The sequence below is a fragment of the Drosophila santomea genome, chromosome 2R (assembly GCF_016746245.2).
Source record: "Drosophila santomea strain STO CAGO 1482 chromosome 2R, Prin_Dsan_1.1, whole genome shotgun sequence".
Lineage (NCBI taxonomy): Eukaryota > Metazoa > Arthropoda > Insecta > Diptera > Drosophilidae > Drosophila > Drosophila santomea.
In genome coordinates this window covers 5965649-5989857 of record NC_053017.2, presented here as the reverse complement: position 1 = coordinate 5989857, position 24209 = coordinate 5965649, and the positions used below count along the sequence as shown (strand labels likewise).

Below are 24209 nucleotides of genomic sequence, written 5' to 3'. Positions count from 1 at the left end.
ACTAACATACATATGTAGGTAGAAAAGGCTAAAAAGCGTAGAGCTTTTGAAATGAACGGTATGTGGCGGTATGTACGGTTTGGAATAAATGGCAGCTGCTCTTAACCCCTTTTGCCTCCCTTAAATCCACATAAACTTGTCCATTTTTACGAGCCGCTTTGGCGGCACAGATTTATTGGCTTCCTCGCTTCTGCTCGATTTTATTGTTGTTGGCCCGCGGAAAGTAACCCACTGCATTTGCATATATACTTGTACACTTCAACGACTTCGCCACGTTGCCTCCGATTTTATGCCACATTCGAAGGTTGGCCAAAACTCGAAATTCACCCGATAGTTTGCCCATCTCGCGTCGAATTTTATGCCTCACTTTGAAGTGGAGCATTATATCCCACGAATGTCAGTGTTTCCCATTGCCATTGGATCCAACTAATTTTTTTAAGGGGAGTTTCCTTCTCGACGGACTTAATGACAGCGACGACGATGCTGTCAGAAAACGGCGATGACAAATTGCTTTCGGCTTGGAAAAGTGGAAAAGTTGGGCAGGAAGAAAGGCGACATGAGGTTGCATAAATTTGTGGCCCAACCACCCAACCTCCAAAGAATATTCATATTTAAAGTTTCGGCGCTGAGCTCGAACTGTCAACGCCCCCCTTCACAATTGACTTGACGTTCTGACCCATATTTTTCACCAGCAACTCTATTTATTTTCGCAACCCCACTCTTGGAGCTTAATTAATTTTGGTATCAGCAGAAACATTTGTTTGCATACCAGCGGCCACGGCCGAGATGAAATCGGCATTTGCACAGCAGAGAACTTGAGCTGAAACGTTTTCTCTACTATCAATGTCAGTATATCACCGCCTTAATGGGCTTTACCCAAATCCCCCTTCGCAGCATCCGCCTGCCTGCATCTGGCTTCCTCATTTAATATAATTTGTTGCAAGTTTTGCGGCATGTGGCAGCAGACTGCTGCACTAATTGAAACGTAATTATATCATTCGGGCACGGGGTCTGCTCGGTGCATCGGCCTGTCAGTTTCTCAATCACTCATTTAGTCAGTGTCTCACACTCTCAACTAGGCACTAATTGCAATTTGCACAGTTTGAGCTGCACTGGGTATACATACGTGTATGGCTGGAAAGTTATATCACCACTGCACCTCCGTTTAATATTCGATTTGTTACACAAGCTGTTTCACTGGAGTTTATCAGTTTCAGGCAGTTATATAATTTTGCTAAATCATTAGCCTTACTCAAGAGGGTAATTATTCAGGGACTTATCACTTGAGTGTCTTGTATATTCTTGCAAATGCGCCATGTGAACCTTTTTCATACTCACAGAAGATTAAATTGAGTTTGAAGCTAAATTTGTTTATTATTCAAATTAGAATTTCTTAAACTTAATAGGTAAGGCAGCATAAATCATTTACGTGCTTTCGAGTAGTTTCTGTATTCATTTTTAATGTTTTGTACAGTTAAGCCTTTTCATTTTAAATAAAACCAAATTTTGGTGAACTCTCCATATTAAATAATTTATGAAATTGTAAAATAATAATACATACGCAATTTCCAATTGCCGAATCAAGAATTCCATCACTCTTTTTTCAAGTCAATTGTTCAAAAGCGAAAAACGTGTTTCATTTTGGCATTGGCCAAAAAAGTATTTTCCATTGTGATCCGTATTTTTATGCAACTCTCATCGAACGGAAGTTGTTTCTCGATTTTCTTTATACACATACATTTTTTTTACTTTTTATATTTTTATTTCGTCTGCGCGGAATTGGCCAAGGGAGCGCAATTTATTCGTTTGCATTTTTCGAGCTTAAAGTTTTTGGTGCGTGTGCTCGGGATATAAATCTCCCAGCGCATAGATATTTTTTGGCAATTTAATTGAAATGTCAGGCACGTGGTCGCTCCAGAAATCCGAGTGGTGGAATGGAGCTTGACCCTCGACTTGCTCCGCTGCCTAATCCCGTCCAGCTCTTGTGGTTGTCGCACATTTCCGGCTTAAAGTGGCAATGTTGGTGTTGCTGGTGTTGTTGCTTTCGATAGTAAAGCTGGTATTGCTGGTGTGGTTGGTGTTGCTGTTGTAGACTGCCACATCCGTTTGCGACGCGTACACGTAATTGATTTTCCCGCCCCGCCCCGCCTCATTGCTGCGTTTGATATTCGAGCGCAAAATCTCTGCTCCCCACATGGAAAACACAAAGAAAATAAGCAAAAAAATAAATACAAATATGTGGAGCAACAACAGTATTTTTTGCGTGTCAAATGAGAATTTCACTTGCTTTGATTTGGTTTGTGGGGAGTACATGTACATACACGCAAACAAAGGCCAGTGATCTAATTTGGTACCAAATTTGCCAAAAAATTGTACATTTATAATTATACTTTATTGCATTTTACCGAATAAATCTAAATAAATGATACATTCTATTTGACCTGAGTATGAGCAATACCCAATTAAATACCTCTTCAAACAGTATTCTCAATGTTTCCTAAGGTATTTCTTTCTGTGTACTTGTGCACAAGTACGGGTATTATTTTTTTGGCAAATCCAACGGTAAATATGACCGTGAACTTTGAATGGCACATGCATCGACAAACAAATGTATAGCAAACAATGAACAAATCTCTAACAATAAAGTGCACACAATTCCAGTTGTGATTTAATAAAGCCTAACTTATTTTAAGTAATTCGTGCCAACCCAATTAAGTTCCCACATTTTGGAGAAGTCATTGCCATTAACGCTTAATTTATAGGCCAGAAAAAGTCCCTTTTGAAGATATATCTTTTAATATGCCTTTTGCCCCACGCATTTCAAGCCCGTGTAAGCCGCAGTAAGCCGCAATATTGCCCAAATAATCACTGTCGGGTACCAAATAAATTCCCCTTCAACTTCAACAATCCCATGAATCGAATTCACAGTAAAGAGAATAAACAAGTTCGCATAAATTTTTTCTCCGCCGGGTGAGAGTGGGAAAATTGCCTTTAAATTGCTTGAAAATGCTTTCTTAATACATTGCGCAATTTCGTATTGAAATCAGGGTGTGGCAGAGGCACCCACAACAAAAAGAAAGAAACCAACTGAGCAGTGAAAAAATCAACGCAGAACAAATCGCGAGAAGAACCAAACGAAATAATGCAGGATGACAAAATAACTTAAAGCGGCAATAAATTGTCCTGCTCAAGGACATGCTTATGGCGAGATTCGGGGGAAAATGTAGCTAAAATGTAAAAGAAGCTGGAGCAGCCGAAGCCGCAGCCGCAGCCGGCAAAACTGTCAACACGTTTTGGCCATTTCTGTCTACGTTTCGTTAGCCTCAAACAAAAAACAAACAAGCGGCGAATTTAAAAGTCGTGGCATTTTTTTCCTTATGACAATGAGCACTTTTTTGTGAGTAAGCCTGGATTTTAAATGAAAGGGGTGGAAGGTTCATTTATCCTCATAGTTGCCGTGGATGGGTGTAATTTTTAGGTTGGTAGTATTGCAAAACCAGCTTAGATTAATGATGCTATGGGTATCCATTTTAGAGAAAGCTAATTAAAATGATAAATGTTTAAGGTAATGATCTAATAAGAGCGTTTTATAACTATACTTTTCTTTTTGAATATTTCACAGAACTTTTACTATGTAGTAATATGTATGATATGTTATAAGCATAGTTCATTATCCTTTCGTTCCTTTCGAAACTTCTCGCTTAACTTATTTGATACCTCCTACTCTATATATCCTGCGTATCTGGTCGAGAATCTAGCCCTTGGCTTCCAACTTCCCAACTCCCAGCCTATCCACCTTGTCCTTGTTTTTGCGGCCGCCTTCGTCTTGTTTGTTTGCCTTGCGTGTCCTTCGGTGGCGTATGCGTAATATGTTTTTGTTTGCCACAGGCCTGGAAGCTCCCGAGCCAGACACACGCCAGACAATACATCATATACATATACACAGATTGCCACATATATATCTACAAATTTACATATATTTTTATATACTCGTACATACGTACTATGTGCGTGTTGACCTTGCGAATGGCCAGCGGCTATTGAGTGTCTTCTCAGACGCCTGTGTCCCGCACAACAAAAAAGTCTTTTAATTGCTTTTTAATGAGTTGCCGCTGTCATTTCCTCTGGACTGACGGATTGGTGGGTGGTATAGGTGGTGGTAGAGCAATTTAAAAGTAAGGCTTGGTCTATGCTCGTCTGCATGTCAACGCATATATCCGTTTAATTAAAATATGTACGCATCTAATAAGTATCGACTGACAGCCTAAAAACTGGAGAACCTGAGAAATTAAGAAGTTATGAAAGATATGGTTGTACTTCTGATAAGAAGGAAAATACCGTAAGCACAGCTGATCGAATTGAAAATGAATTCAATTTCCACAGTAACATAACAGTACAATTAAGTTTAATTTGGATACTTACCAAGAGCAAACTAATATATTATGGTCTCTTTATAGTTGGTTAAAAGTAAGTGGTTCACCGATAAATCTAATCCAATAAAAGCCCCGTTAACCAGCCACATATAAAGCCGAAATTAATTGTATTACAACATTTTTTCAGTACTTTATTGTGCCCTTTGTATACACATTTTATTTATATCGCCGCATTTTTCTTTTGCCCTAATGAAAAAATCGCAGAGGCAGATGCAGCAGCGCAGCTTTCATTTGATTTGTATTGCTTTTGTTGCAGTTCAGCGGCTGGTAGTTGTTGCTGTTGGCCAGGGCCACTTATGGACGGCAGAAGCTTCTAGAAAATGGGTTCAACAACCGGCAAATGCAGCTAAAAGGAAAGCTGGGCGGAAAATGGTGGAAAACCTTGGGGCGAGTGGGCGAGGGGCGAGAGGCGACACCGCCTAGGACAGCACCCGAAAAAAGCCAACGAATGGAGGAGGGCAGAGAGGCAAATGCAAAAAATTGGCATCAAACAAGGGAAACTTACAATTGGCGGGGCGAAATGAGGGGAAAGGGGCGGTAGAAATGGATGGAAAATGGGTGGCAAATGGGGGGCAGGGCCATGGGACACACATGCAATGCGCATTAAAATTGTAACTGTAACGTTTTCATCTCTGTCTATCTCTCAGTCTGGTTCTCTGGCCTCAAGGCGCACTCCAACCCTCTCCCAACAGCTTCCCCATATTTTCCACCATTTCCCGCCCGCTTTCCTCACCCGTTTTTCCATTCTTATGCCATTTCCATCTCTGGGCAAGTTAAGTGCCATTCATGTGACTCCCTTCCCTTGCTCCCGTTCTATCTGCTCTCCTCTTCGGATCCCAAGCTTTTTGTAACTCTTGATTTTGGTCCTTTTGCTTTTTGTTTCGACTGTTTTATTGTGGGTTTTTGCTTCCATCTTTTTTTTGTACTTTTCTGAGCGCTTTATTTATTAAAAATATTTTATTTTCTGAAAAATAACTGTGGCACATAAAGGGGATGTAATATTTAGGACTGGCTTTAAAAGGCTGATTCTTAGATATTATTTATTTTTTGTAATATATAAACATAGGCATGACTCCCGCACTTTTCAGAATCTTAAAAATTTCGCAGCTTGTTCTTTGATAAGAACCGTAACCTACTTCCCAGTTTTGATAATAAACCTGAGTACCTGGGCCTCAAAGAGCTGACCCGCACATTCTATATGTATCTGAATCCCCAACCGTGTCGTATCTTTGGTGCCGGCAGATTTATATTGATTTCGATATCGCTCGATGTATTGGCCATAAAAATTTCGTTGTCCTTTCATTTTTCCTTGTTTGGGGCACGTTATGATTGTTGTAATTGTCGTTGCCACCCCCAAACCCCAAAAAAATTGGCCTCAATTCCGTTCGATTCCGCTCGATTGGATGCCATTCGAATAGCCGAGAGTCTGGACCAAATAAATTGCCAACCGTTTCACCAACAGTAACACTTTTTCCCGCTGGCCTTTTTCTCGCTCCTTTGTTTGCTGGTCATTTGGGTGAATTTTGTGGTCGAAAGGGGATTTTAGTGGTTAATGCTCTCTGCTGGGGGTCAATTGTGGTGCTGTGGAATGGGTTAAAAGGTCAACTGGCCTGGCTTGTTAAGTGAACCAATTTGTTTCCACGCAAATATCCAAGTGTTCTTTTATTATGGCCTGCTCCTGGGTGAAAAAAGTTTTTGTAAAATGATAATATTTTCATGGGGCTTTGGGGCACAGGTCTTCAACGCGCTCGAAATTGGCATACAATGGCTTTCTGATAAGGTGGCGTAGTTTTGGTTTCTGGCTTCTTTATTAAAGTTGTCATTTAAAGTAACATGGGAAAATTTTTTTTTTTAATAAGCATATTTTATTCCGACTATGTATGTTGGTTATAACTATGATTAAAGAACTATTTATCATGGGCCAGTATTTAAATTAGTTTGGAATCATACGTTTCTTTATTTCGCCTAAGTGCTTGCTCTCATAAAATAATAAATTAATAAAAGACCTGATAAAACAGAATGGCAACGGATTTATTGTCAAATATTGTAATATTTATGGCTTAAACACTGATGTGTGTAGTCATAAAAAAAAAAAGAAAAAAAGGCCTCTGGCACCAAAACCAGTAAAAAAGTACAAATAAAGACACAAAAACTCCGCCACTCCAAGCTGCCTCATAAACCACAAAATGTGTCGAGCCTCATCATAATAATGCATACACACTGATACGAGTATGTATATGTCAGTACAGCCGACGACATGGCATTAAATCCACATGTTGTCTGGAGGGATTTCGAAAAAATAACAAATGCGTTTTCCTATCAAATTGTGTCGCTTGAAAGGCCGAGAACAAAATGTTTTGGCTGTTTCTGAATATAATCATGGTTTTCTAGGCCAACCCGAAATTCTGAATCCCCAAACGATTTCGGACGAAATTTGGAAATTTTTTTGGCACACATGCGGAACATGCAGCACAAACGCCGGGAAACTAAATTATGCAATTAATTGCCAGCCCATCCCCAGACTCATTAGCTGAAAATCGAAATGACCAGACCAATTTCCAAAAATATAATTTGTATAATTCAATTTCTCAAAAGCGTATTCACGCCAAAAGCACACATTTAGCCAAAAGCACAGATACCGAGCCTTTTAGAAAGTGGAAATAACTAGCATGTGAATAAATTCTCAATTAATACACATATATCTGAGAAATATTCATAAAAATTTCAAACATACTTTTGGTAAATATTCAAAAATAAAACCAACTAGACTTGATACATAAGTAATGGTATGGACGAGATCAACTCCTGTTTTTCTATTGTGAATTTATTTCGTGCGTTTTAAATATTTAACACTTAAAATGTTGGCTTTGGTGATTTACGATGTAGGCATAATTGCAATTAAGAGAAATGAAACGTTTGTCCACCAACTGTGTAATTCTGTAACTTGGCTTGTTTTATACTCGTATAAGACATTATTTTTTTTATTAATTTTACTTTTCTGCGAATCTCTCCTATTCTCGATGAAAGAGTATTCCTACGCAATAGTGGAAATTTCCCGTTTTTGTTTGCAATTATATTTGCGGCTTTTTGCGTCTCTGATTGTATGTTGTGTAAAACAAGGGCCATAAGGACGTGTTGCCATAATGAGCAATATTATACATTTACAATTAAAAATATTGAAACAATATGCATACAGGGCCATGTTGTGTATATGAATTAATAATTAATTTTCGCACAGACTTTAAGCACTTTAAATCGTGTAAGCATTTGTACAATGTGACCACTTTGCCTAAATATATTACATTTAATCAAGAACTTAATACTTTTATCAAAATACTAACTTTTGATCTCGCCCTTTGTTTCCATTGCAGGTAAGCCACAATCAAAGATGATTACGTATACGCACTGTTTCGACCTGAAGTGTAAGTGCAAGTGACAAATTCCATTTCAAATTCAATTAGGTTCTGAAAGGAGTTTATTTGTGTGCAGCTGACCGCTCAGCAAGGTCAGACGTAATAGTTTCAGTTTTATTTCCTCGTCTCCGACTTTTTTTGCCTTTGGCTGTTATGCAATCCTTGCGAGGATTCCTGCCTCACGCCCAACGGAAAGTCCATCTCTCTGGGGTCTTGGCAAGCATACCCGTGTCCTGCAGTGGCCACGCCCACTCCACACTTCCCGCGCACATCCTTCCCCCTTTTGGCCTTTTTATGGCCACGTGCGAAAATGCGGCAAAAGTTTTACGAGGTCAGGGTAAAGATGCTTGCTTCTCCAAGCTGAAGATGCTGAAGATGCTGCCGATGATGATGTCACTTCAGTGAAATAATTTGATACAATAAAACTGAGTGGAATGGGTGCAAAGGAATATGGCAAATGAATTTGCATGCACGGGAAAAAGCGGAAGATAATACTAAAGATGTGGTGCTCCTTGGGTTTGAACGTGGCTATTTAAAATATTTAGCGTTACTTTAGTTCATTACGATAATAAGGAAAAAGTGTACTCCTGCTGTAATATCCAAACTGTTTCCGCTTATTTTGCTTTTAAAAATTGCATGCAATCAAATTCAGCAATCTTTGAGCTGACAAATGTCTTTCAAGTAGTTGGCACTTGTTGCCGCCCTAAAATAAAGTACTCCCTTCGGTTGCTCGCCAACCGAAAAAGCCAAGATTCCAGACGCCGTCAACAACTTTGGCAGGTCCACGCCCTAACCATTCGCACAACGCCCCCAGGCGCAAGTCGCATGCAAAGTGCAGAGCTCGGGGATTGTCGGTCTGTCAGAGTTTCGGGGCTTCAGGGTGTCCCCGTCCTCCGTCCAAGTGGAGCTACATACATACGTATATCTGGAGCAGCGCTCAAATGAAGCGGAATCCAAGACTCACATGTCTGCTGGCCACACTCAATTCAATTCAATTAAAAGCCGGCACACGCCGCACCCAAAAGCAAGACGGAGAAATAGAGACAGTTCGATTTATTTAGGATGTGGAATAAAATGACAACTTGAATGCTCTATGAATATTGTAAGACTTACGAGAATCTACATTAGGAAAAATTACTATATTTGGCAAACAGGTTCACAAAGAATTTTTAAATGTAAGCAATTGAAAACCTACTTAAAAATACTTTTAATTGGCTTTCAGTCGTATTGCTGCTTGCATGTTTTAATTACAAGGCTATAAATTTCGATGCCAATCTTTAGCCTTAACTATTTTTTTTTTTTTTAATATTTCCTGCATCGCTGATTCGTGTCAGCGAACCCTGAAAATCTGATTAAAACCCAACTGAAATTCGGCGAATGGTTATGCGATATCTTTTTCACTTTGTTTTGCAGTTTTTTCCGAGAAAATTTCAATTGATACTTGTTTGTATTTGCTTGTTTGTTGGTCTGATTTTTGTTATTTGTTGCTTTTGCATTTTCGAAGGGAGGGCACCAAACTCTTTGGCATTTTTATTGGGTGTGGGTATTCGACTCACCTACTTGGGGCGTAGAAGTGGGAGTGGCAGTGCAGCACTTGCCACAAATTATCCAATGGTTGGGGCCCAGGTTGCCATTCACTTTTCCACATTAACATCAGGTTTTTTTGTGGGAAAACCGTGGAAAAGCGAGTGACTGGATTGGCGGTCACTTGAGGTTTTTCATACTCCTTCACGGGCTGTTCACTTTCCTTCTGCTCATTTAAGTATTTGTCTGGCACTCTTTTCCAATTTGCCTTTGATGAGTCACAAAATGCCGCTGCATGAGCTCAAACAAAAGCAAAAATCAAACAAAAAACGGGAGAAATCCCCTTCACATTTCTGCATACACCCGCACTTTTTACGCCCTTTCTCCTTCGACTTGTGTTCTATTTGCACAACTAGCAGCAATTACTGCTAATTATGAAATTTTCATTTCACCTTGGCTTGCAACTTTTGTCGAAACCAACCAAACTCGTCGCGCAAAGCCACAAAAACAAACAAATATTTATTGACATTTTTGTCATCTTACTTATTCAGTGGTATTTAAACTCATTTTACCCTCAGCCATTTAAAGCTAGTTGGTTTTATAACTATTAGTGGCTTCCTAAAAGCATCTCTTGAATTTGCCAATTAAATCTATCAACTTGATTAAATTCTCTTTATATCGCCTTCAGCAACTGCAACTGATTACTTAGTTGGACAAACACCATGTTAATAATTATGCATATGAAATGAGCTTACATACTTGATTGCGGTTTATGCAAATCGGTAAACCGAAATTTCCTGGCGAATTCCTGCCCATAGGCCACTCTAAGCGGATAAGTTTTCCCCCGTAACATTTAGCTTGTCCAGCTAATTTCTTCTCAATAAAAGTCAAGGAACAGACACAGACGGATAAAAAACTGTGCAGGGGAAAAGGCAAATTGGCACTGGAGTATTTGTTTTTCTACCGTTTGTTTGTCACTGTGCATTTGTATCTTTAACGGCGTGTGCAGCCAAGTACTGTATCTACAAGATGCAAATTAAAAGCCAAGCGGCAGATGCACCAAATATAATTCACTTAAAAGCTGCTGCCCTTCAGAGAGTGACTCACATCCTCAATTTGCGTTCGTTTCAACGTTTACTCTGCTTTCGCTTGTTTTTCCCTGCTCATTCTGATATTTCTCCCCTTGCTCATTCATAAATACGCGAATCGGGGAGACGAGAAATGAAGGGGCCCCCTTATCGCCGAACATGTGACTACAATGCATAGACTGCCCATGGAGACTGTTCTCCGAAGAATTCTTCGTAGAGCCACAGAGAACGATGTACGTCAGTGGATCGCATTCATAAGCCACCATAAATCACAACCGATGATTCATCCAATCGAAGTTCTTAATTTCTAACGCAAGTCCCAACTTATTCGAGTTTGGCACGTCAAAACTTCATAGGTTCTGGGAAAGAAATCTTCTCCACTAATCAAAAGAACTGGCCGTTCCAAATGAATTCCATATGAGTCACATTAAATAGCCGGAAAATTTTAAATCTTTTTGACGCCCAATAAAATAAACAAACATATTAGTATCTTTATTGTGTTTTACTAACGCCGCTCTAACTAATATAAGCCGTCGTATCTGTATCTTTCACCTAATTAAATATGCCTCTGTTGGTTGAATGAGTCGTTAACCATCTCAAGCCTGTGTGTCACCTGCCTAATCAACTTTTACTTTTGACAGTGTTTATATTTTGCTGACCAACTTAAGTTTCATAATTAAATTCAAGTTCAAAGACCTGCTAAAGTAGCTGCCGCATAAATTTATGTCAACATGTCTGAAGCAGACCTTTCCTTCCATTTCCCTTTCTCGTTTTTTTCTGATTTGGTTCGGTTGGCTTGGTGTACCGCGCCCTGCTAATGAAATAATTAAAAAATAGTTTTAATGCTGCTGGCAGGCGGAAAAAAGAGCAAAACAAAAACCATAAAAGTGTCAAATGCAGTTGGTGAATAAAGGCAGCTTAAAATATCGAAAATAAAAATTGCTGCAATGCTTGCAGCTCTGAAAATTTGTGAAATTTCGTAGCCGAAGCGAAAAGAATGTCATGTGTGCGTGCCTGCATGCGAAAAGTGAAGTGCGGCAAGGGGCAAGGGAGGCGAGGGGCGCAAGAGGGCGTGGCAGTCACGGCATGCGAAATGTATCTATTAGATACCCGCCTGCGAAATGCGGTTAACTGCATTGGCAGTCGACGCAGTTTTTCCATTTACCGTTAGCTGAAGTTTCAGTTTGCAGCGTGCAGTTTGCAGCGTGCAGTTTGCAGTTTGGTAGTAGCCCAACCTGACTGCACTTGTATCTGGTATCTCTCAAGCCGTTCTTTGTATCTGAATCTCAAGCCACAGTCTGCATCTGTATCTGTATCTGTTTCTGTTTCTATACATCTGTGAAGTGGAAGCCAGTAGAAGCAAGTAGAAGTCGAAGCCAAAGCTGAAGTATTTGGGTCACTCGTTGCCGCTTGGCTGCCACTCGAAGTCAACTAATGCCTCCTCCAATGGCCATGGCGGGTTTTTCAACTTCTTCTTGGCCGCTTTTTTCAGTTGGCAGTATATTTGGCTGATGCAAAGAGGGGACAGTATTTCGTACTCAGTTTGTTACGCTTTTTGGGCAGGGTACTACTTTGTTGAACACAAATCTGATCGCCGAAGCAGATGATTAAAGCACTTCTCTGAATTGGATACTAGCTAGTAGCAGTTTTGTAGTTAGCTTATCCTTGATTAAGGGACATCCTACTTTAGAAATTTAATAGATTACTAAATAATAGATTATAAAAGCGACTCCTAATTCAAAAATTGTTGTAAGGGTATTTAAAACTTTGAAACTTTAAATAACTAACTCAGTTTTGGCTGTTGGAAAAGGCAGGCAAAGTTTCAGTTTTTGGTAAACGTATACGTAATTTTTGCATGCTGCTCTGCGATAAGCGAACTCTCAAATTCGCCGTGTGTGTGTGGGTTAATTTGAAAGTTTCAACTGTCACAAATGTTATAATTGACGGCAGCCACTTGCGAGCAGTGCATCTGCGAATGTATGTATCTGTGTCGCGTATCTATATCTACACGTGTCTGTACATACATCTCTTTTGTCGAGCGCGTATCTCACGGATGCAGTTCAAATTTCGTTATGCTCGTGTTTAGTGAGCATTTGGCCGTTAAGTGCCGTTAAGTGGACATTGAGTGACAATGCTTCGAGATTACGCCCACACAACGCCACTCGACTAAATGCAAAACAAAAGACCAGCTGAGTAATGCACTTCGCTCCACATTTCACCCAGGAAAAATTTATATACTTGGTAAAAACTGTAACTGCGTACTACGATAGTGGGGTGTGGAAAATCGCTGAATGAGATCAGACAGTGAGTTTTATAGGAAAAGTTGAGCTGATAAAAGGAATTCCTTTGTTAGAAGTGCTGGCGAAATTTGAAAGTTCAACTTATTATGGCATCTAAGGACGCACAGTTGTACACACACTGCAAGTGTAAATTAAAATAAATAGATATTGACATTTAATGAAGTTCAAAAAGGGAATTACTAATGCGCCACAAAGCACAAAGCACTTTACTTGCTTAAAAACATTGCTTTATGCAATGTCTTTGAATTTAAATTGTTAAATAAAACAAAAAATTATACATGCCAATTTAAATATTTTAACCATGCATGAAAAGATTTCCCAAGAAACAATCGCCACAAGAAACCATTAACCGAGTGTTTATTGAGATGGATTTATAGTATCGTATAGTAGTCCCAAGCTTGCAAATTCGCGGACCAAAGCCCCGAAACAACATCCACTTTAACCAAGCCCAAGGTCAATTGCGAAAATATCCATCAGCAAGAGTTGATTATGGGCAAAATCTTGAACGCTTTTTATGGCCACCAGAAGACATCGTGTGTGGGACTTTGTGAATTGAGATTCAGATGGTAATATGTTCAGATGGTAATAGGTTCGTGGGAAAAGTGCAAAGGAGATCATTTGGCAAAGACAACGTGACTTTGAATATTTTAGAGAAAACAATTGGCACAAAAAATAACCATAAACAAGACGAGTGCAATTTATAAAATTGTATCTGTATCTGTATCTGTGTGACCCGTTAAGCATCTAATTATGCGCGAATATGTATATGCTGCTGGATCTGCTGGATAATACATTCTTGGGTTTTATTAAAATCTTTTCGCTGTTGGAAAAATCTCATCGCCATCGCCGTTTTTGGAATTTTCTCGTTTTCCGTTTTGCTAATTTCTGCGCATTTCGCTTCGGCTTTGGCACTGCCATTTTCACTTTGCCATTCATGACTTGGTCCGGGCTTTTGGGCTGCGTGTTTATTGCATCCGTTTTGTGGCATACTTTTCGTGCCGCTTTTGTTGCGAGTTTTGCAAATTTTCTTTTATTTTTTTAGCTGCAGCTAAGCACGAAGCGGATATTGTCACTTTTGCAATTACAACGCGCATAACTTTGCGCACAAAAAATAAAAATGCATGCTTTGGAAAATTGCCTTGGCAAAGGCAAACAGTGAATGAAATTGGAGAGAGAAAATATAGAAAATAAAAAACAAAAACAGAGCAGCCGGAGAAAGAAACGATGCAGAGATAAGCAGAAACAATTTCATAAAAAAGATAAAGAATAAATAAACAATTCAATTGAAAATAATTCCGCAAAGCAGAGGAGCGCAAATAAATGGCAAGAGTTTCCAGCAAAATAAATGGGATCAAGGCAAGGCAAACGGAATTATATCAAAACGAGAAGTCGAGTGTGCCAAGTATCAGATTAAAATTGCAAACGAAATGAACAAAATTATATCTTAGGCACTGCGAAACTTGTTTAAATTTCAAATTAATATGGGCATTTGGGAACGTGTCAAATTTGTCCAATAAACTTCACTTATTTTGGGAAGGCAAAATACATTTTAAAGCTTCATTTTATACTTATTTAAAACTAATGTCATGAGTTCAGCTGTCATATTCGTTTCACTCCATTTTTCAACCCATTTTGTCGATCTTCACAAGAAAGCAAGCGGATAAAACCCAAAATCGTCGATAACTTTCACATTTTCGGGCACAATAAACACAAAATACTTTTTTAGAGCGCTCAACTTTGGCATATTTTTTTATTTCGGGCCCTCGAAAATTTCAAAGACGAACACGACGCGTGCAAAAGACAAAACATAAAAATAAAAAACAATAAGACAAAATCTCCAAAATCTCAAAAAAATCCAATGAGTTCAACGAACGTAAATGAAGAAAGAGTAAAAACCTAAACAAAACCAAACAAAAAGTCACGAAAAGAGATGGAAAAAATTGTTGTAAACAGCCAGCATATAATTAACACAATGAAGTGCAGAAGTAAGCAAAGAAATCGAAGCAAAAAAAATTATAAACAAATTTTGCATGGCAGCCAAAAGTGCCAAGATGTTTGCCAAAGGCTTGCGAAATCTCCAGTGAGCGAATGAAATACTTGCTGAATTTCCAATGAAAAATATACACTTTTTTATTATTATTTCAAAACAAGACGTACAAAAAATTCAATAAAAATGCGGAATGCAAAACAAAGAGCCAAAACGCATTCAATCAAAGGCCATGTCGAAAGAAAAACAAACGAAATAATAATTTAATAACTTCGCTGGAAGTTGTCGACTTATGTCGCCTCCCCAAACACAGCAGCGCAACAAGTAATTAAAAAACAACAAGAGAGAACGCTATAGTCGAGTTCCCCGACTATCTGATACCCGTTACTCAGCTAGTGTAAGTGCGAAGAACAGTTTTTGGCGGTTTGTGGGCGTTAGAGCGTGGCCAAAAGTTTTTTGGCGAATAGATAGAAATTTACAAGACTAATACAAAAATGAAAAAATATCAAAACATTTTTCTAAAGTGTGGGCGTAGCAGCATTGGGCGGTTTGTGGGCGTTAGAGTGGGCGTGGCAAAAAGTTTTTTGGCAAATCGATAGAAATTTACAAGACCAATACAAAAATGAAAAAATTTCAAAACATTTTTCTAAAGTGTGGGCGTAGCAGCTTTGGGCGGTTTGTGGGCGTTAGAGTGGGCGTGGCAAAAAGTTTTTTTGCAAATCGATAGAAATTTACAAGACCAATACAAAAATGAAAAAATATCAAAACATTTTTCAAAAATGTGGGCGTGGCAGTTTTGGGCGGTTTGTGGGCGTTAGAGTGGGCGTGGCAACATGAATCGACAAACTTGCGCTGCGTCTATGTCCCTGGAGTCTGTATACTTAATCTCAACTTTCTAGCTTTTGTAGTTCCTGAGATCTCGACGTTCATACGGACAGACGGACAGACGGACAGACGGACAGACGGACAGACGGACAGACGGACAGACAGACGGACGGACAGACGGACATGGCCAGATCGATTCGGCTACTGATCCTGATCAAGAATATATATACTTTATATGGTCGGAAACGCTTCCTTCTGCCTGTTACATACTTTTCAACGAATCTAGTATACCCTTTTACTCTACGAGTAACGGGTATAAAAATGCAGCCACGAATTCTTGACGTAAAAATGATTTTTATTTGCTTGTAAACAAATTGAATTAATGCTGGTTTATACTGTCGAAACTAATGGCTTTATACTCGAAGGAATTATGGTTTCATTAAATGTTATCAGTCAAGGCAAATCTAAAAACATTTTAGCAAAACATTTTTTAGCAAATTAAATGTGATTAATAAATTAGGAAAATTATAACGCTAGCATGCCCGAATTACACCGTGTATCTGGCTCTCTCAGTCCAGATTTAGTTTTTAATATTATTCGCGTGCGATCCTCTCTCCACAAATCGAAGTTCATCAATAGGCGAGACGAGAAACACGGCACAGGGGGAGGGGAGGGAAGGAAACCAACAATTAATATTGTCATAAAACGCTCATAAAATAAGTAAACTAAAAGAAATGGGAATCCATAAACATATAGTGGGTGAAAGGGCGTTATATATCCGCATATATTTAGGTGGCTGTCAAAGTGACGCCATTTACGGTTTGACAGGCACAACAACTGCAAACACACCAGCAAATAGCAGCTGGCGTCGTTAGTCTGTCTGAATCTTGATGATGATGATGAAGGCAAAAGGGGCGGGACTGAAGCGACATATGTGGATGGCAGTTAAAAGTGCTCGCAAGCTGTCAATAAATTGGGCTTAAATCACGTAAAAGTTGCCGTTGAAATGGAGGATTTCATTTTTGTTTTGGCCAGAAAGAACAAAAATGAACTCGCCAAAGTTTTGGTAAACAATCACAAATTACTACGTTCACAGATATACAAAAGAGGGCTCGTATAATTTACAAATTTTATTAGCAAAGAAAAATATTTAATTTATAATGAACAATCAAGTCCCAGTTACTGATTGAGAAAAACAATTAAAGCAAACCCTACGGAAAATTGAAAATTTCGCTTCGCTAAAAAGGCTTCACTTGAATGTGTTTAATTTGTATTTTACGCCTGAATTTTCTTCAGCGACGAAGGGTTGCCATAAAAAAGCAAATAAAAATATATATGAAAAAAAGGATGATTAATTAAGGTTATTGTGATTAATGTTTTTGACCGAACCCCAAGGTCTAAGCATACAAATCAGCGGAGCGGACGACTGACGGCCGGGAACCTTTTCGAGAGGCAAGAAAACAATGACCACAAGACGGCTCCAGTCTATATACACAGAGGGTATATATCCCACTGACCCAAATCCGGGGCGACACCTCGCTGGGAAGTGGGAGTGGTGGGTGGCAGGTGGCAGGTGGAGGAGCCCCGGAACTCAACAGCTGAGCAAACATTTGATCTGGCTGCGGTTCAGTGGCGCTCAAACTGTGACAGGTGCAAATTGTTCAACCTTCGCCTGTCCGTCCGCCTGTCCGTCCGTCTGCCTTGTCTGTGTGTTCTTTAGCACCTGTACTGGGTCACAAACACACACACTCAGAACTTTCCGGGGAGGCCCTTTTCGCCGGATTTTCCGACTGCCATTTGTTTCCTGCTGTTTTTCCTTCATTCTTGCACTCCTGTACAAGTTTTATTGGTCTGCGTCTGAGTTAAGTCTGCTTAAATTTTCTTGTTGTCCCGGGGCGTTTTTCCATGTTTTGTCCTTGAAGTATCCTTAGTGGCTGCGGCCTTATAAATCTTCTTTTGGACAAAATGGCGCAGCACGTAAGTCGTCATTAGTATTGGTGTTTGCGTTTGACTAAACAATTGTGGATAAACATTTAGTATCGGATAATAAGAGTTCTATTATTCAGCCACCTTTTAAAACTTACATGCAGCATCCTCATTTAAAAGGAAAACTTTGCTTAAGATGAAGTTGCTTAAGAAGGAGAACTAAAGAAAGAACCTCTTTTTGAAATACTTAACTTCGCTTAGCTCTAATCTTTTGACCTGCACTGTGCATTTGAGTCTTTGTCTCTGAAAGGGAAATAAATTATTTTCTGCTTCGGTTATCAGTGAACATAGCCTCGTTTTGTCTTTTCTTTTCACTTTTGTTTTGGGCCATTCGTGTTGCCAACTAATTGTACCGCCTCCTTTACTTACCTCACTGCCCCGCCCACTTGGCTTTGCATGTGCTCAACAATTTATGATCACTGCGGCTAAGCGAAGTACAAGGGAAAAAATCAAGTAAAAAGCGCAGCATCGTTTGTCGCGGCATAAATAAAATTAATTATTCAGGCAAAAAGGCAACGGCTTGGGCTTCGGCTTTGGCTTTGGCTTTGGCTACAGAAATGGCAAAATGGCCAGCTGGCAACGTGCACGGAATCCAGCGACACAAACCAAAGCCGTAAAAGTCAAGAACAACAGCGTATTGAAATTTAAGTGCCGCCAAAAGGCAAAAGTCGTGGAGTTTAATACGCTCGATTGAAACGGGGGACGACAAGGTATTTTTGTCTGTAAGAAGCAACAATTATTTATCCGAGAGCAAACAAAGATTTATTATGTGAAGAGGGGTTCATTTCGCGGTAAACAGAGGTTTCGGCGGTCAAAAACGCAGATACTAAAGGAGACTGCAAAATATCTAATACCATTTTAAAGGAAATAAAGGGAAACTAAATTTTAAAAAAGTTGATGTTCACAAAAAATTTAGATCAATTTAATTTAGTTTATCAATATGGTTTAATGTAACTTACATGCACTTCTTACAAAATTTCTGTGTTCGGAACTAAATTGCCAACTATGGCGAAAATTAATTTATAACAATTAGTGTAAGTTTCGCCATTGCCATGGCTAATGTTTCCTATTTGTACAAAGTGCTGTGCTCTCGGAAATCCTGGAAATCTCTTACGCTGCTTAAATATTTTAACAAAACAACGGGTTAAACCAAACCAAAAGGCAAACAAAAGCCAAAGAGAAAGGAAACAAGCGAACAACGGTTGAGCCACGGTTGAGCCCCAATGACCACGCCCCCACGTCTTAGTTTGTGGGCGGAAAATTAATTACGCACGCTTTAAATTTGATTTCATTTGTTTTTGTTCCAGCAGTTCCCTTTAGTTAATTAAACTGTACTAAGAAAAATAGTAGTTGTACTATTTGTAACAAATAAAAATTTTGAAAAATATGATGGCAATATTTATGTTTTATTTTGGCAATATATTTTAATGATTTCCAATTTAATCGTCAAAAAAATTAATATTATTTTATTATTTTTTAAGCTCATTCTATTTTTCTTTTAATATTTAAAAGTAAAAGTATAATATGCATTCTTCTTGGTTCCATTTTGGCTGTGTGTATTACTTTGCACTCATTTCTAGCCACCCACTCCACCCCCTTCCGCCTTTTGGTCACTTCCCCCCCTTCCCTTTTTCGTTGGCTTTGGGCATTCGTCTTCCATTTCGTGTTTTAATGAGCTTCATGCGCCACACGCTGATTTCGCTTTCTTCGCTTTTTGCTCGTTTTTTGTTTCGCTTTGGCTTGTTATTATTATTGTTTCTTCTCTTCCACTCCGGGATTCTCCCCTCCCTTTGCCACCCACCCGTAATATTTAATTTTTGTTTTTTCCCTACTCGCTCGCTGGCAAATTGCAAATTGCGGGTTAGCATTTCTTAATGTCAATGCCATCGCAGCGGGCAGAAGAAGAATTACTCTGTTGGGTGGTGAGGGGCGATGGTTGAGAAGGGGAGTGGGAGGGCGGAGTGGGAGGGCGGAGTGGGAGGGCGGCAAAACAAAAGACCAGAACGAAATTGGCAAACTCTTGGCCAGAACCGGACTATCACACTAAACGAAATAGATTGCACTATTCTTACTTCTTATTTATTTGCTTTGTTTAAGTAAATCTTTTCCAAATTACACATTAAAGAGGAAACTGCGTCGAATTATAAAAATAGGGTATATACTGTCTGTCATAGTGTAAAATTAATTTCGTATTATATTTGGTAATTGTAGGGCTTACCTTCATTAATCATAATTGATAATTTAAGTTAGTTTTTGAAAGCAATTTACATAAAATAATTCAGTTTAATACAAAGATGTTTATGGTTATTTTGGCCTCATGTAGACTCCCTGGCCAGAACAACGAAAATACAGCTTTTCCCTCGCCTTTCGTTTTTTGGCTTAAGTGGGCAAGTTAATTGAATTGGGGCTTATGCGCGGGCAGGGAGCTGGGTGGGGTACACAGTTCCGACTAATTGTTAATTGCTCGGGGATGGCCAAGAAGAATCAGAAAGGGCCAGGAGCACTCCATGCATTTATGGTAATGCAAAAAGCAAGCGGCGAATGGTGAACATCGAAACAAACCGAAAACCCAGCGGGCGAAGAAATTGAAGTGCGGATCAGGGCCGAAAGTGCAACAAATTGAAAGTGTTAACGATTGTGGCTAGGACTGCCAGGGGCAGCAAGTGAAGTCCTTGCAGGAATAATTAAACGGCCTGATTAAGTGGAGCTATAATTGTTGTCGGGCGGGGGTTCCGGGTTCTGAGTACGAGCACTTTGCCAAACTTTGCGACGCGTTAAAATTGTTTTGGTATATTTATGAAGTTTGCCAACAGTCCATTAAATAAAGCAAATAAATGTTTGCTGACTGAATTCATTTATATCACTTTTATTTATTTTTGCAATATTTATTTGCGTTTACTCATAGCCATTAGTTTTGGTCAAAGCCTATTAAGCTTATCTTCATTTATCCATCATATCCACAAGATATAAACCATTAGGCATTAAAAATTTAATTTTATTGTTTTCTAAGGCAACTTAACTTAACTTTCATCTGCTATAACCGCTTCCTTGGAATTAAATAATTTTTTTAAACTAAACCATGCTTATCTTAAAGCTATAAATTACCAACTCTATTCACAGGACGGCAAATCCCTTGCTCAGTCTATAATTATTTCTAAATTCTCAGGCTTAACATCGCTGAGCGTACACTGACACCCTACCTGGTGATTCCACCACTAATCGGTATAAATCTCGTAACTAAACCGAAAATGCGCCCCATTAGCCCCGCCATCCAGCTGATACATTATGCACCTGATACGGCGAAGACATTAATTTAAAGCCGGCGAGAAAAGCGCTCTTCGCCCCAACATAATTTGCCTGAAAGAGACAAAACCAATAAACCAAATGCTGACTTATAGCCTTGTTAACGTCGCAGATGATGGGCAGGGGGCGTCATTTTTGGTGGTGGGGGAGGAGGGGTAAGGACCTTGGTTTATCGCTCAGAAAACGCGCAATTTTTCGTTTTAATAACAATATTTACTCATCATAAAGCATAAATGAAGGCATAATGTGTTGACGGGCTGAATGTTCGTATAGTCGTATAGATATGTATATGTGCAGATATTAATGTATACATCCCCTGGGAAATGGGTGTAGATGCGTGGGTGTGGGTGTTACTGCGGCGGTCACATCTGGCTGCCACGCCCATGTACGCCAGGCGCCAATTTTTCCCCTGGCTGGTGACACCAACATTTCACGTCTGATTCAAGGCTTTTTGTTTCATTTATTCACTCCTTGTGGGGCCATTTTTTCGCTTGTCTATGAGAACTTCACTTAGGTGACATACAAAAAGCCAATATTTGCCTGACGGGGGAAAGCGGACAGAGGCTGTGTGTTTGCCTCGTCAAAGATATTGGAAATTCAAATAAAATGGCAGTCTGCAGGACACTGAACAATGTTATAACACAAATATTTGTAAAAAATTACTTTTTATTTGAGATACTGAAACAGAAACTTTATTTTTGAAATACTGAAAGAGAAACTATATTTTTGGTTTAAAAAAGACATTTGCTCACAAGATATATATTTCTTAAATATTTTGCAAAGTTTTCACAACCATACATCTTTTCGCTCAGTGAAGATGTGAAACAGGACGTGCGACACGTGCAGACTGGCAAATGACGCAAGGTGGCGCCACCCCAACTCCCATTCCCCATCCGCGTGGGAAAACAAATTCTCCCTTTCTCCCACCCCCCGGCTTTTTAACCCCCCTCGGAAAACCATCAATCAATGAGTCTTAGAGCATTTTATAGCCTTCGATTTGTGGGCAAGCGTTTAACGGGGCGTATGCGCAATTAATGCGCGATGTCGTGAACAAAATGAAGAGAACTCTTAAAGAAATTTTCTGCTAGAGCTTTCCATGATGGAATTCGTGAGCGCTCTGCTCTAATTGCATTTTGCGAAAGCTGTTTTTTATTTCTTGTCTTTTTCTGTATTTTGTTTCATCATAATTATCGAGATAATTACGCACGCATCGTTAATTGGATGGATGCGAATTAAGGGGAAAGAGGGTAATGGTTATGTAGGGAAACTGTGAGGGAGATTAAAGAGAATGGGAATGGGAGAGACACGCAATTATCATGAGATCGGAATTTGAGATAAGTGAGGAAAAGTGTTGATTTAATGAGCCAACTAACCGCAAACTGGTCTGGATTTGGTGGGTAATTATCGAGAACATCAAAGCGATGGAGGAAAAGCCCCCTGCGAGTTAACTTTCCAATCAAAAGTGTAATAGCAAATTGACACCCCCATGGAAATCATTTGCATATCCTCCAATCGAAAAGAATCATAAATCAAGCTCAAGACAATCGAAAGTTTATTTAACTCCCTGGGCATTCATCAAAAGGAATCTTGAATGAATGTAATATATATAAAAAATTCATATAATAAGATGAATTCCTCCTCAATAACTCACTTGAACAAATCGAACAAAACATTCAATCGGAGGAAATCTCAACTTGAATTTCCTTGACTGAAGTTTTGCTTTTCGGCTACTAACCCAATTGTTATTAATTTTATAGACATTTGGTGCGTGTTATTCGTGTTATGCCCGTGCGTGCCGCCAGCAATCGAAACCGCCAGACAACAGCCCTCGCCCATGACCCCTGACCCCTGACCCCGGACCCGCGACGCTGACTAACTGAACAAACGACGGACTGAGGGCAAGAGAATGGGAAACCGGGCGGCTCAACAATGCGTAACAACAGGAAAGCAATAACAATTTGCAATTAGCCGAAACGCGTTTGGACCACAACTTTATTTTGACACTGTCTACCAAAGGAGCGGCGGGGTTAAGGGGGCCAACGAGGGTTAAGAGTGTGCAGGGGACAAGGTCAACGCATCAGGGCAGAAAATTGAAGTGGCTGATTTTGCGCCAGCGAGGGCTGATACCTGAGTTACTGGGATGTTTTAACGCTTTTGTAACTATAACGCACATTTATGCGACGCATGGCTTTTATTGCCATGAAATGTAATTGCTCATCAGCACTTGTCATTTACATAACACAGTACCTTGGTATTTTTAGATCCCTACTAAAATATTGATTAGAAGTCCCAACCAATATATATATATATATATAAAACTTCTTAAATTTCTGTCTTGACTTACTATTTAATTTTCCTAAGAAATATATACGTACATACTCGGAACTTCTAGGGTAACTTACACTTTCCTTGCGAAAATACCTTTTCAAGCACCCCAACCCCAAATCGCTTCTTAAGCAGTTTAGCATTAATTAAGTTTGAGTAAGAGTTGCAGACACTCGCGGAGAAAGACGAGGAGGTTTTGTCGCTGAAGTATAGTACTTAATTTAACTGTCTGTCTGCTGGCCAAGTGATAAGCCATTTCCCCCGCAAACTCGGTAACCAGCCCCCCGTTTCGCCAAACTAATTGCTGCCTTTTAACACTTGAGGGAATTTTACTCGCCATCTATCTCGCTCTCGGAACGGTGTGCATTTCCTGGCCAGACAATCTTCTCCGGCCCCTGAAAAACCCCCTATTTCGCACTACCTTACTCACTCGAAATGATTAACTGCATGGAGTATTGTGGAAGGGGGGAGAAAACTCTAGGTTTCAGTTTATCAGCCATCATCGGTTGTCCGCATTTCAGTTGCATTATGCGTCAGCGCACTAAACCAGCATTTTTACACCTAAGAGCAGATGAAGGAACTTCGGACCAGGGGGACCTGGGAGTCCGGACTGGTCTAGTAATTTCTGCCGGCGGATGGCATTTAATGCATGATTGAACGGCGGGGCCCAGCATTTTCGGCCTCAATGAGTGCGAGACATGGCTAAGCGTATTAGCAGCCGCATTACCGTTAAGTTTACAGTTTAACTATCAAAGCGAAAGCGGGGGGGGAGTCCCAGTCTCAGTCCCAGTCCCAGTACATATCTACCTGCCACACACTCCCTCGCAAAACAACCACACGATAACCTGCCCACAATCCATTTGCCAACATTACGCATACGCCGCGTGGTGTCCATAAAAAATGCAACTCTGCATAGTTTAGCCAGCGAAAGAGAACAGAAGGCGCAAAAGCACAACAACAAGAGCAAATGCTGCAGAAGAGTGTCGAGTATTATATACCCCTTAATGTGCTAAGCTGGGTATTTT

The 24209-nt window shown here is 39.7% G+C and overlaps 1 protein-coding gene across 3 annotated transcripts in view; it reads left to right on the top strand.

The window, feature by feature from the left end:
- LOC120446404 (fibronectin type-III domain-containing protein 3A) overlaps positions 1–24209 on the top strand; it is a 123351-nt gene that overhangs the window by 87330 nt on the left and 11812 nt on the right. Inside the window, exon 3 of one of the 3 annotated variants that reach the window (XM_039627344.1) lies at positions 7805–7855. The exons of the other annotated variants lie outside the window; for them this stretch is intronic. Within the exon in view, the coding sequence (XP_039483278.1) occupies positions 7805–7855 (51 nt within the window). The remainder of the gene's footprint in view (positions 1–7804; positions 7856–24209) is intronic. 3 annotated transcript variants of the gene reach the window in all.